Raw genomic sequence first — 14940 nt, forward strand, 5'->3', positions numbered from 1 at the left:
ATGTGGGATCTTCCCGGACCGGGGCACGAACCAGGGAAGCTGATGATTTTTTTTTTTTTTTTTTAAATATAAATGATCCAGGAACCAAAAGGAACATTTTATTTTACAGCCTCATAACTTAAGCATCCTATTGAGTAGCTATTTACTGTTTTAAATTTACTTTGGTTGATTCTTGGTATCTTTATGAATGACTTGGAGGACTTCCCTGGTGGTGCAGTGGTCAAGCATCCGCCTGCCAGTGCAGGGGACACGGGTTCAATCCCTCGTCTGGGAAGATCCCACGTGCTGCGGAGTAACTAAACCTGCATGCCACAACTACTGAGCCCACACACCGCAACTCCTGAAGCCCATGTGCTCTAGGGCCTGCGTGCCGCAACTACTGAAGTCCACGTGCCACAACTACTGAGCCCACACGCTGCAACTACTGAAGCCCGTGCACCCCAACAAGAGAAGCCACCTCAAGGAGAATCCCACGCTCTGCAACGATGAGTGGCCCCTGCTCACCGCAATGAGCGAAAAGCCAACGTGCAGCAACGAACACCCAACACAGCCAAAAATTTAAAAAGGAGTGACCTGAACATATGAGTCATTTTAAAATAATTGTTTTATGTTTCTGGTTTAGGCCCTATGATCTGTTTTAAATTGGAGGAAAAATAAGAAGGAGGTAAAATAAACTTTTCTAATAGAACCTCAATTCCAAACCTCAAAACCAATTTATGAGAAAATTAAGTTAAGAAATATTCCCCTTATTCTTAAACTGGTGCCAGAGAAGAAAGGATATCCACAATTGGCATATCAAGGAATTAGGGAAACAAAGGCAAGCAGATTAGAACAATCTAGAAATAGGAAGTATCCAACAGTATAGATGGCAGTTTGAATCTGGCTCATTTCTCTGAAATCTCAAGAAGAGAGGCACGTGAGTTGAGAGTGGAAAGATACTTTTGTCATGATGTCTCTTCCGTAGAAAGAAGACCACCACATGATCATCTTTGTGACAGTTGCATACCTGAAATAATTAGAAAACAATATATAATTACATATTTGGGTGGTAGAAGGGAGAAATCAGCATGAGTTGAAAGTCTTATACTTCAGGAAGCAAAACATCATATTTTCCATACAGTACTTACTTACAAAGTTTCATTTGACTTATAAAAGTCAGCCATTTTTACAGGAAGGGAACCGCAGGATTTAGTACATTCTCTGCTTGTGTACTGCATCTTAATTTTGATCTGGAAATTGTGAACTACATTTGTCTTTCTGGATTAGACACATATAATTGATTCAGGGTGCAGTGAACACTGAAGTATTAGGTATTACTATAAAGTAGTGAGATTGTTTACAGTCTTATGGTCCAGCGGCATGGTCTAGCGACAGTTAATACTTTACATATGAAATGCTTATCATATTGGTAGTTTTCTTTTGTAAAAGTAAGTTCATTTGATAAATGCAGAATACTATTAATACAGACTGTGAATGTATATTAAAAGTTGAAAAGTCCTGTTGAGAGTTTTTTTTAAATGTACAATTTTTTTATTATGTATTTTTAACTGTCCACCGGAAAAGAAAATAGCATAAAAGTACTTTATAAGGGCTTCCCCGGTGGCGCAGTGGTTAAGAATCTGCCTGCCAATGCAGGGGACACGGGTTTGAGCCCTGGTCCGGGAAGATCCCACATGCCGTGGAGTAACTAAGCCCGTGGGCCACAACTACTGAGCTACTGAGCCTGCGTTCTAGAGCCTGCAAACCACAACTACTGAGCCCTCGTGCCACAACTACTGAAGCCCACACGCCAAGAGCCCATGCTGTGCAACAAGAAGCCACTGCAATGAGAATCCCGCACATCACAACAAAGAGTAGCCCCTGCTCACCGGAACCAGAGAAAAGCCTGTGCACAGCAACAAAGGCCCAATGCAGCCAAAAATAAAATAGATAAAAATAAATTTTAAAAAAATACTTTGTAAAAATTAAATTTGTTTCCATCACTGTAATCAATAAAAAATAAATGTTGTGGATATATACATTGTATCCTACCTTGTGGGTGTGAGAAATTTCTCAAAATCATAAGATTTTGCGAAGAGACTGCCTTTTTTAACTCATCTCCCTTCACATTCACATTTACTCAAAGGGAGGAGATGTGGGGGGTTTTGTTGTTTAAATACTTTGCATTTCTAGGTTCCTAATGGCAAAATCCTTTTGGTGACTAATATCTATAGCCTTAAAAAACGTCTGTATACATCTGAGAATCTTTGCTAAGAAACCAAACGTGGAAACAATTTACGCCACAGATGTACTTATTAGTATTGTCTATAATAGAGAAAAATGGAATTCTCTAAATGTCCAATTATAGGGAACAGGTTAATTATGATGTATTCATTAGGTCAAATAATACCCAGCTGTGAACTTCTAAAAAGTTGATGCGGGGCTTCCCTGGTGGCGCAGTGGTTGAGAGTCTGCCTGCCGATGCAGGGGACACGGGCTCGTGCCCCGGTCCGGGAAGATCCCACGTGCCGCGGAGCGGCTGGGCCCGTGAGCCATGGCCGCTGAGCCTGCGCGTCCGGAGCCTGTGCTCCGCTATGGGAGAGGCCACAACAGTGAGAGGCCCGCGTATCGCCAAAAAAAAAAAAAAAAAAAAAAAAAAAAAAAAAAAAAAAAAAAGTTGATGCGGAGGTTAGAAATGACATAGAAGGATGCTTGCATTCTTTTAATGGAAAACGGAATATATTATGTATGCAGTATGATAACAGTTATGGGAAAAAAAAAACCCAATCTGTTCATAGGAGGAAGCATTGGATTATGGAAAAAAGAAAAGACAAACCCAATATATTCATAGGGTGTGGTTTTAGATTGATCTATATCATAAGAATGGTTGCTTTGTAAAATTGCACTCTTGATTTTACTTCTCTCTTTATATAGGTCTATACTACTGTTTAAAAAGAAAGTAATTTCAGAATGGAGAGAGAATACCCATTCACTGTCCTGTTCTGGCAAAGAACATTACTGGCCTCGTTTTTGTTGTTCTTTGCCATCCAGTTATTGTACATTGATAAAATAATAGGTTAACAAGTGGGACATCTAAATTATTTAAGAACCTGACACTGTAAGGGAAGGATATATATTTTCTCTACCAATATTAAAAGATATAGTACATAATAAGGTGGTTGGAACGATGAAATTTTGTCAAATTTATGAGGATATCAAGTCATATTGTTATTTTAGTTCTCAGATCTTCTAGCAAAGTAGTAAAATATCCTCAAATACATTTCTTGCTTGTTTTTAAATACATTGATTTTTCTGTCTTAGTTTTTTGTTGTTGTTGTCTTAATTTTGTGTTTTAACTCTTGAACTCGTAGGGATTTCCTGCAGAATTTGCCATGTACTTAAACTATTGCCGTGGGCTGCGCTTTGAGGAAGCCCCGGATTACATGTACCTGAGGCAGCTATTCCGCATTCTTTTCAGGTCAGTTTTTAAGACTATAAACTCCAGTGAGAGAAATTAGTTCAGTCCGTCCAACATATCTATTCTGACAAGTAGCAAATAAAAGTGGGTCTAACGAGTATGAATGAAATGTTAAGAAACTGTGAGTTTGACATTTTTCCATTTCCAAATGTCGTTGAAATATTTTAGTTTGGGATGGAGAAACTGTTAAATCAACCTCAAAGTAGAATATAAGTTTTCCACAATAGTTACACAATTCACATTAGATACAAGTGACTGTTGGTGGCAGTTGGGACTCTCCAACTTGGTAGAGAACGCTGCTCAATACCAAAATGAATAGCAATTAAAATATCAGGCAATAATTGGAGTTTATGATATTGTGGAGGTAGGCCCAAACTCTAGGGTCCCTAGGTATACGACCCATAATTGGTCTTGAACAAAAGGGAAAAATAAAGTACACGTGGCTCAAAATCTTAGTTGGAAGAGAAGAATTAGGGATAATCCTCTAATCCTAGAAAAGTCTTCCCAAGTCACCAGCATAGACATTGCCCTGTCAAAGTTACAGTCTCACGTCTACTCTGATTTGTCTTTAGGGGATACCTTCTGTTAAGAATATTCCCCCATAACTGACAGCTTGACTCAGTGTTTTTGTTGTTCATGCTGCCTTTTTTTGGCTGCACAGTGCCACTTGTGGGATCTTAGTTCCCTGACCAGGGTTTGAACCCGCACCCTCGGCAGTGAAAGCGCAGAGTCCTAACCACTGGACTGCCAGAGAATTCCCTCATGGCTGCCTTTCATTCCCACTCCCCTGCTCACTTCAAGAAAGTTTAAAGGCAGCTTCTTTTTGAAAAGGGAGAGGATTTATTCTTGAATTCAGCAGACCAAAGCGGTGACATCATTTCCCCCCAATTGAGACACGTAAAAAGTGGAATTAACTGAACAGTAAGTCATCTATAGGGAAAAAAATCTTAAAGAAGCTACCACACTTAAGATATTCATTTCCTTAAAAAATGCTCTCACTGTCTTGAAAGTTATGTGGAGTATTTAATTGGACCCTATTAATAATGGGTTAACATATAATTTTATATTTTCCAGGACCCTGAATCACCAATATGACTACACATTTGATTGGACAATGTTAAAGCAGAAAGCAGCACAGCAGGCAGCCTCTTCAAGTGGGCAGGGTCAGCAGGCCCAAACCCCCACAGGCAAGCAAACTGACAAAACCAAGAGTAACATGAAAGGTTAGTAGCCAAGAACCAAGTGACGTTACAGGGAAAAAAAATTGAACACAAAATTGGGTAATTCATCCATTTCTAACAGTGTTAGATCGAGGAGATGGTTTTAAAATACATAAAAATCTGGCTCTTTGTTTTAAAAAAAAGACGTCCTTGGAAAATTTGACTACTAACTTTAAACCCAAATGTCCTTATTCATATATATGTATTTGTATATACATATATGTGTGTATATTATTATCATTTCTCTTGGGATTTTGGGTCATTTTTAACAACTGCATCTTTTTTACTCATTCATTAACCCTTTCCAAAATAAACATTCGGTGTTGGGAATATGGTATAATCAATCAATCCAAAATCCTAGACCTAACACTTGTTGATTTTTAATAATGAATCTGGTTAGCCATGGTATTTTGACTTTCTTTCCAACTAACAGTGTTAAGAATTTTTCTGCATGTTAATGCTTTAGAATTAAAATTGGAAAATTGTGAACATGATCTAAGTTCAAGAGGTGAGTCTGGCATTGCCCCCAAAGTGACTATCTTCTCAGTTGCAGAGCACCTCATTTACTCTCTTAAATGCTCAAATAACTGAAAAGCTCAACACATCCTTCCTTATCAAAATAAATCTCTCTTTTAGTTGCTGCTTAACTACGTATGTTCTTAATTTCAAAATGATTTTTTTCTTAGGGCTTTACTGTTTTGTTTTGTTTTGTTTTTTTACTTTTTTTGTAGAAATATTCAGGGTCTAGGGGTCTACTGTAGAATTGAATTCTGCAGTTATTCCTTACAAATTGAAAAAAAAAACAAACAAACAAACAGCAAAAAACAAACTGGGGCAAATACCGCTGAGCTGCTAGTCTATTTCCTTTCTATATCTCTCTGGCACTCTTAGTGCTACTAAAGAGTAGAACTGTTAAGGCACAGTACCATTTCTTATCACTGTTGCCATACAGTTCAACTCCTGTGTTTTATGTTTTTTGTCTGTTTTTCCTTTCCCCTTTCTGGGGCTTACCTCCTGATACCTGCCTACTTCCTGGAAGTGGTGGGCAGGTAAGGTTTGTTTTTTTGTTTCTAATTACGTAATTTCTGAATCACTGCTCTAATCTGAACTTGGTCTTCTTTGGTCCATATTTTTCCTGTTGCAATTAAAAAATTTTGTAACTTAAAAATAGGCTGTAATGTGAGGATACTTTTCAAGTAGTATAGTTAACTGATGTCATCCTCCTCCCAGCAGCTCATCTATTAGGATTGAAGTTGAGGTACTTCGTTTCCATGTTTCTGGGAAGGATCCACAGTTGGAGGTTTAATGTATTAGGAGTTCTTAGATGAGGAAGTTTGAACTCAAGATAACAAACACTAATGCTTGCCCAGTGCTCTACCTCTGCATCATAGTTGGAATTTAATTGTCCCTTTTGAATGTTTTAATCATTATATAACTAATCATATTGTCAACAGGTTCTTAATGAGGTAGGTGGCTAGTATTGCTGAGAAGTGGTCCTGCCATTTAGGTAAGACCACATAGACTCTCTAGACTGAGGACCTGACACCTACAGTGTATTTGCTTTTTCTCACAAAATGAAACCAGTTTTTGACTAAAGCTAGCTGGGATAATAGGATCATCACAAGTTGCAGTTTCTAGAACGAAAATTAGGTTGAAATCTCATCTGACCTAGAACATTGCACTTCAGGCATTCAGCAGTCTTCAGAAAGAATTACCTTATTTTGAGCTAGTTTCCTTGTTAGTTTACTATGTGTCTCTTATTCAATAAACAAGCAAAATTTTTGTCCTGCCTTATCAAGGTCTTAAAGATGAGAAGTTGGATCCACTGAGTTAGTATGGTTCATTGGAAAAAATTGTAATTTATCTTAAGTTTAATCCTTATTTTGTATTGTATTTTTCATGAAAGCAACTTAAAATCTTATAAAAATTTCATAGCATTATTAGACACTGGGGTTATACAGATATCACACAGACATGGACTTGTAAAATCTTGAAAATTTGGACTTTTCATAAAACCCACCACATATCACTGACTGCTTTCAGAAATGCATTTCCAGGCAGTATGTTTTGACTCTTAAGCAAAATATTGCTTGCAATTAAAGCATGCCACTCCACAGAATACATAGAACAAAATTCTTTTTAATCTTTGACTTGTTTTATTTTGGATATAAAACTTAGTGCCCTAAACAAATCTTACACAAACCCCCCCATATATAAAGCCATGAAAGCATAGCACAGTTGAGGGTGGTATGAAATAAGTATGGAGAGTCTATTTCCCCTAACTAACCTCTACCCCAACCCCATTATCTGGGTCATCCAGTAAGAAATCTTCTGTGAAGCCTGGAATTTGAGAATAACTGCTCTAGCTTTACTTACTCCTGATTCCAATCTCTAAGTAATAAGGGTGTTTGAAAGCATATTCTCTTAGGATTCCCTGCAGTAAGCTTTTATTCAAGGAAGAGCTCAATGATTCATTGATTTTAAGAAATCTTTTCCGGGGTGATGAAAAAAATCATATTACATTTTTATAGTTAAAATTTTAGATGTGCTTTTTAAATATATCATTTGTTATTCATGAGTTACCCTTTCAGGGGTTTCTACATCAGAGGATTTAGTATCTTAAATGGATCTTCAGCAAGTAAATCTCTATATTACAGGCACATACATTCCTGGGGGAAAAATCCACCAAATGGTAGCTTTTACTAACATGTTTTCTATGATAATTTTGCAAAAATCTTTATCTGATGTTTCTTCCATTGAAAGCTATAAGTTGTTTTAGCAGTTTACTAATAAGAATGTGCAAAGACTTTAAAGTCTGACTTATTCAGCTAAGATGGACTTATATGTAATAGACTTCTATTTATTTTTCTAAAGAAAAGATCTTTTGAAATATTCCATTTTGAAGGCCATCAAAAGACTACAAGGCATCTCCCCTAATGCTCACTATGATCTATACTGTTTTTACATGCTCAGGTACCACAAGACTACAGTTATTGTTTTTATACACGTTAAAGAGGAAAACAAAAGATAATACATCTGATACACTTCCAAATTCATTTTGACTCCCTTTTCTTCAACTATATTTGATTATAAGGAAAGTACTTTTCAAGACATTTAAGAAGTAAAGGAAAAAGGAATATTTTTAGGACATTCAGAATTCACTTAAGTTCACCATTTCTTTAGTTGAGGGCAGAGATGGAGAGAATTGCAGAAGGTAGTGAAGCCAAAGGTGGATCCTCTCCTAACTCTACTATTCTCATCATCTTAACCCATCTGTTCACTATTCCAGTCATTGCTACTAAGCATAGTTTTATCATATTATACGTGGATGTCAAATTGTTGGCATTTAATAGATAGAAATATATTTTCCGTCACATTATCCTACATGTTCATGGTCTTCCTTGATTTACCTTCCAGTATTTACTGGGCTTCACTTACCATTTATGTCTAGCTTAACTTTTTCTGACTTCACCAATTGCTGCTAGGAACGTGGCTGGTCATTCAGCAACGTAAACCATATCACAGGGGAAGACCTTGAAATATCTGGAGAGACTGCTTTGTTCCGAATACTGTCAATCCAAAGAGGTGCTGGGGAGCTGCATCTGTTTGCTGAAATTTTTGTCAGCTTTTTTTCACTGTGGACAATAAAGCTGGAGAGAAAAGAACCAAATAACCCAACAAGAAATAAAGATGAGTGCTTAAGAGTTGATTTGAAGTGATATGAAGCCCACCTCTCGAAGGCTTGCTGGACCTATCAAACTTTTCAACTTGTCAGATTGAAAACAACTGTCAGAAGACATAGAAGAGTACAGTGTTGCTGTGACTCAGTGGTGTATAATGCAGACCATCTACCAGTTGGGGAAGGAATCAGTTGTAACAGGTATTTTTAAATTCAGCATCCTTAGAAATCTGTAGCAGAATTAATTCTGTAAAAGAGAAGACAAAAGAAATCAGGTCATCAGTCTTTTTTTTAATGCAGCTTAGGGATGTTGTGTACCTGCTATACTTAAGTTGTCATTTATCTTATTTGTAGTGATAAAAATAAAATCTATTTCCTTTATCTTTCCCAACTAAATACTTTTTTAGTTTCTGTGGAAAAGGAAGAGTTACTTTAGTTTTTGTTTTTTCCTTCAACTTTTATACTGTCAGTCTGATTCAGAATTCTCCAAGCTTGATTCTGATTCTATACAACCAGAAAAACCACACAAGCATATTATAGGAAAAGTTAGTTAATATAAATGGCTTTGCATAGTGAATGTAAATATTATAGTCAAAATTAATTTTTAAAAGTTATGTCTTATACTGTGAAAGGATTCTAAATTTTAAAAGCTCATCGCAAACTTTCTAGCCTTACTATTACATAAATATATCTTTGAACTAGTTGGTGGTTCTGTTGAAAAACAAAATCAAGTTAATCTGAAGTTAATTTACAGACAGGATCGGATACATACTTTCCATATTTCAGACTGAGGGATAGAATCTCCTGGTTAGTTGTATAAAAATAAACATTCTTTCTCCTTTTGCAGATTTGTAAAGAAAACTTACATGTATCTATTAAGTCCTGAATTTGTCACATTAATTCTCCAACCCTGTTTTAACTACCCCCCCCCTCTTTTTTAGGAACAAAGGGATTCATTCCTTCATTCCTTATTTTAACTGTTGCAGTGAAGATGGGTTTTTGGACTTTAGAAACCAGGAGACACCACCTAAACTACAAGACAAACCAAGGACTAATTGCACACTGAGGAAAAGAATACTTAGTACTTGAAGATCGAATCTTGAATGCCTGCTGAATGCTCCTATTGAGATTTTTCCTAAACAAGCATCTGTAACATTTTAGGACAATTCACCGGAGAAACCTTGATCCCTGGGTGGAATATCCTACCATTGGCCAGTCTGAAGAGTTAAATCTGGATTTGACTGCTCTGTTCTACCAGGAATATTGTTAGGCTAGCCTTTAACCAGCCCCTAAACAATTGTAATCATTAATTGACCCAGCAGTTCTTCAAATATCAGATTAAAAGATGAACAGATACAATTCTTATCCCTATTAAAGACACAAGAGCTTTCTAATATTTTGACTGACAATGTAACTTATATTTTCTTTTTAGTTTGTTAGTGACAGTGGTTTTCATTTTAATGCTGTTTGGATATTCAACATAGTACAGGTTTCCCCTGTCTGAAAGAACATTCGAAACCTTTCCTAAGCTGAAATGGCATAAAGAAGCAAAGAAGCAATTACCTTAGGATACATGTTGCTGATAAATTGAGATAATGCATAGATGCTAGCAGACACAGTTCAAAGCTGTGGCGGCTTGAGGCTGATGGTAATTCCCAGGGAAAGAACTTGGTGGTGCCTTTATCACTCCTCAGGAGTGCCATTTTCACTACTCAGGGTGCATGCTGCCTCTAGGTTTGCTGTGAAACGCTGAATGCTATTTTTGCTTTCTGCCTTTTTTTGTTAAAGCAAAAAATCTTTGGTTAGTGAAAACAGGTACTAATGTAGGCCTTTCATAAAATGTGAAGTGGCATAAAGCGAACTTTTCAAAAAGTAGGGGGAATACCAGTAATTATTCAGTATCATGTAATCGTGTAAAAAAGCTACAGTAAAAGAAAACCCAACAATTTTAGTGGTTGTGAAAACATTTTTATTGTATTTAATGATTATTGCAGGACTTGAAACCAAATGCTCCTCAGGATAAGGGTCATTGCTATTTAGCGAATCCATAGTTTTAATTTGCTTTAAAATATTCTGTATTTTAACATTGGAACTAAGTTCCAGTATATGGTCAGATTTTTAAAAATTTAATTCAGGTTTGATTTGACAGCCTTTTCTTTTTGTGGTTTTACACTGCTAATCCTATTTAATAACATGCATCAGAAACGTAGTATTCCTGTGGCAAAGTACATTTTCAGAAAGTTTCATTATCTTTCACTTTTGGCATTTGCTTTATGAACTTAGTGCTAGGACAGGCAGCAAAAGCCTGTTTTGCACCTACTCCATTATTAAGGCACTGTGGAGAGACAGAATTACAACCCTCACATCTTTGTCTTCAGAGCTTGTCACAATATAGTTTTCAAATGAATGAAGATGACTTTCTGCCCTCAAATGAAAAAACAAAGGCATACATGCATGAAAAGTAAATTACAGAACTATTTCATTTATCCCACAAAGCCTGTTGGAGATGATCCTGCAAATGTTTAAGTATCAAAAAAGGAGCAGCTTATGATTGACAAAAACATGGTTTGTGCTGAGGAATTGAGTGATTAGAGTGAGCTAGAATGAGCTATATAGGTTGGCTATAATAGGAGGGGTTGGACCAAGGGTCATTGATGACTTAAAGGAGGCTTGTAGGTGAGAGAAGGTGCTGATGGGATTTTCATGATGTTGAGACAGCATGTTCCCTTTAGCTATAGATAAAGCTTTGTAAGTATTAGAAATGGGCGCATTTCCTCTGATTGCCTTCAGCTGTAGATAGAACAAGCAGCTATTATTATTACCTGAGCCTCCTATTCAAACCTGCCTTTATATGGAAGCCCTGAGGTTTAATTTGTGGAGGAGGAGGAGAAGTGTATTTACAGGGTGGGGAGGCTTGAAAGTAAAGCCAGAAAGCCTCACACATTTACATTTTCAAATCAGTGGTAAAAAACTAGTCTTTTTAGTGTAACTGATAGACGTAAAGAATTTTTAAAGGTCTAAGGTTTCTGTATAAAAATCATACTTAACTAGGTTTGTGTTCAGTGGAATAACTCAGGTAATTATGCCTTGAATACATTTATTAAAGCCTTTTGTTCCTCATTTGTATCAGAAATAATGTACAGAAAAGTTCCTGCTCACAGTATGATTAAAACTACTTTCTAGTTGATAAAGCAATCTTATTTTTTATTTATTTGACTAGTAAACACATAATGTATTCTAGGTACTAGAAATACAGAAGTAAACAAAAACAGGCTTATTGGAATTCCCACTAATTCTCTTGAGAACTATATGCTGGACGGGAAGGCTTTAATTCACTGTATACCACTCCTGCCTAGAAGCATTCAGTACAGAAGTTTCTGGGTTTTTTTTATTTTAAACGCTAACCTGACCTAGTGATTTTCAAATAGATGGAAATAACATATGAATTACCATTCTAAAGCAATTATTTCCCTACTTTGGGTGTGGTTAAGAAAATATTTTTAACTTGGAGTTTAACATTCTTTTTTTCTGTTTTGATTTTTTTTTTTAAATAGGTTTCTAAGCATGAATCAAGGAACAGAAGAAGCAGAGCAGATGATCGGAGCAGCATTTGTTTCTCCCCAAATCTAGAAATTTTAGTTCATTATGTACACTAGCCATTGGTTGTGGACAACCATTTACTTGGTGTAAAGAACTTAATTTCAGTATAAACTGGCTCTGGGCAGCACTGGTGATGCTGTGTCCTGAGTTGTAACCGCTGTAATTGTGAATATTAACTGAGATAGTGAAACATGGTGTCCAGTTTTCTATTGCATTTTTTCAAGTGGAAAAGTTAACTAAATGGTTGACACACAAATTGGTGGAGAAATTGTGCATATGCCAATTTTTTGTTAAGATCTTTTATTTTGAACTATACTGCTTTGAGATCTCATTTCAGAAGAACGGCATGAACAGTCTTCAGCCACAGTTGTGATGGTTGTAAATGCTCACAATTGTGCATTCTTAGGGTTTATCCATCCCTGGGGTTTGCAAGTTGTTCACTTAAAACATTCTTAAAATGGTTGGCTTCTTGTTTGCAAGCCAGCTGATATGGTAGCAACCAAAGATTCCAGTGTTTGAGCATATGAAAGACTCTGCCTGCTTACCTGTGCTAGAAATAACAGCATCTAAAGTGAAGACTTAAGAAAAACTTAGTGACTACTAGATTATCCTTAGGACTCTGCATTAACTCTATAATGTTCTTGGTATTAAAAAAAAACAAGAAAAACATATTTGTCACAGAAATTTAGTTAACATCTTAAACTGAACATGTATGTATGTTGCTTAGATAAATGTAATCACTGTAAACATCTATATGATCTGGGATTTTGTTTTACTTTGAAATGGGAGCTTTTTTGTTTACAAGTTCATTAAAAACTATAAACTGTTTCTGTAAGGAAATGAGATTTTTTTAAAACAAAAAAAAATGCCTTGCTGACTCACTATGAAATCAAAATCTCCCCAATTTTTTAATAGACTACTTCAAGCCATTTGTTATGTAATATTCCTTTGCAAATCATTTTAGATTTAGTGTCATGACTTTTTCTCAAATTTTTTATTTAAAAATATTTTTTTTCCCTGAAGCGGAAAGGCATTCTTTCATTTTCCTTTTTTTTTTTTTTAAATGACTTGCAGGCACAATACCTAGTGCTGCAGCTGCAACTGCCAGGACTTGGTATTGTAACTTTTGCAGCCTCAGACTAACTAACAGCTGGACTGATTTTGAATAAGAATGAAAGCGTTAAAGGGTTTAACTACAAACTGAAACTATTGTTTAAATTCCTTGTTGATTGGCTCTAAGCAGATTGACTCCTAATCTTGGAGAGGCATCATACCCAGTGAGGTTCTTGTGATTGCTGACCCTCCCTTTCCCCCACCCATTTCTATAAATTATCTGCAGTTCATCTCTCAGTCTTATGTGTGGCTCTTTTCTGACCCAAGAGAAAGAAAAGCTTAATAACTAATTCATTAGTGTAATTTATTCATTTATAGCACATCAGGATAAGTTAAAAGAACTTTTGTCTAAAAATGCTGCCAGGCACCTATTTGTGTAAATGTAGTTATTTTGTAAAATAACCTTGAAATTGTAAATTGACGTTTTTGGTCAGATTGTGTCAGCTTTGTTTTCTTCCTTTTTTTTTTCTTTTCCTTTGAAAACTACGTTAGCAATAATTAATTCAATGATGACCACATTCTGCCATTAAAAGATATATTAGCACCATCATACTGCAGAAATCTTAATGAGTATGAACTTTGGAGTAGGCAGCTTCTTTGTTTCCTTTCTATTCACCCCTGTTGGTTAAGGTATTTGTTTCTTGACTAATAAACCCTTTGATACTTTTAGCCAGAAATCAGTCTCATAAAGCTATTTTTGAGTATAGTTTGTGTAAAATAAAAATGTTTAGCCTTGGTAATAACTTTTCCAAGCTGAACTCCCTCTAGCAAGATATTTTTCAGTGCTTTTATTTACTATGCACTTAGACTATGCACTTTTTCTGAAATATTTTTGTAACACTTTTTTGTATTTTTGCCATTTGAAAAGGTTGTGGTGTAGTCGGTCTGTAATTAAGTTGCAGATTTAAAACTGCTGTTAGCTTTGTAAATCAAAATATAGGTGTTTTTGTCCTGGTATATTGTCATTCCATCTGCAGCTGGAGTTGGAATACCATTGATCTTCTAGCTACCATTCATTTTCTTCACAGTTCACAAAAGAAGAATGTGAAATTCAGTGAATGCTGTTACTAATCCTGTCGGGAGATGAATCTCATTTCACCAAAATTAAATTATGTTTTTCCACTAAAATGATGATACAAGTTGAAGACACATCACTCTGAAATTGGAAGACCTCACCACTTAAGGCTCCGCAGTGGCTTACTCAGCTGAACTCTAGGTTACTGCTTTACTTTGTTCACCCGTTGGGGGGTGCAGTTTTTTAAATGTTGGGAGATGGCCATTCTAACTACTGTTGAATGTCTCTGTTTCGGGAAGGTATAAGAAGAAAATAAAAAAGAATATATATGAAGGGAGAGACTGGTTATCTCCTCCCATACGGTTGTGCTCATGCTCTTAAGGCCTGCCAGTGGAATTTTGGAGGGTTGCTTTTACTACTATTTTCTATCAACAAATATTAAGAGATTTTTCCTATTTCTACTAGTCCTTGCAATGTTTTGAGCAGATTATACTTTAATAATTATATCCATTATAATAAAAGTACCAAACAAAAGGATTTTAGAATCCAAGCCACTGAGCTAGTTTTCTCTTAACATTTGCTGAAATATTGAGATTACGTTCTTGTAACTTGACTAGAGTGAACCATGGGAGGGGGTGGCCTAGATGTTTTCAGCTTAGCTCCTAAAAATTCTCCAGTAGTTTGTGAAATAGTTGACTCTTTCTGAGCCAGACTGATAGCAGTATTTTAGGCTTTCTCTTTGTCAGTTTTTAGACAATGATAACTGTGTGACCAATGTGTAAGTAGGTCTGTGAGGTATAGTAAAATGTTAGAAACATAAAAATTTTAGGTATCTCAGATGTGCTGTTCATTTTGA

The 14940-nt window shown here is 36.0% G+C and overlaps 1 protein-coding gene across 7 annotated transcripts in view; it reads left to right on the forward strand.

Moving 5' to 3' along the window:
* Positions 1–14417, forward strand: part of CSNK1A1 (casein kinase 1 alpha 1) — a 52260-nt gene extending 37843 nt beyond the window's left edge. For 2 of the 7 annotated variants that reach the window (XR_009335509.2, XR_009335507.2), the window contains 4 exons: positions 3351–3457; positions 4532–4644; positions 8163–8557; positions 9298–14417. Coding sequence is in view for 5 of the 7 variants with exons in the window: in XM_059062230.2 (XP_058918213.1) it covers positions 3351–3457; positions 4532–4680; positions 11911–11918 (264 nt within the window). In the remaining 2 variants the exon portion in view is untranslated. Of the gene's footprint in view, positions 1–3350; positions 3458–4531; positions 4686–8162; positions 8558–9297 lie in introns of those variants that run through there. The other 5 variants (XM_059062231.2, XM_067032103.1, XM_059062230.2 and 2 more) reach the window with 3 other exon arrangements.
* The last annotated feature ends 523 nt before the right edge of the window (positions 14418–14940 follow it).

Source organism: Kogia breviceps, chromosome 4, assembly GCF_026419965.1.
Source record: "Kogia breviceps isolate mKogBre1 chromosome 4, mKogBre1 haplotype 1, whole genome shotgun sequence".
In the NCBI taxonomy this organism is placed as follows: domain Eukaryota; kingdom Metazoa; phylum Chordata; class Mammalia; order Artiodactyla; family Physeteridae; genus Kogia; species Kogia breviceps.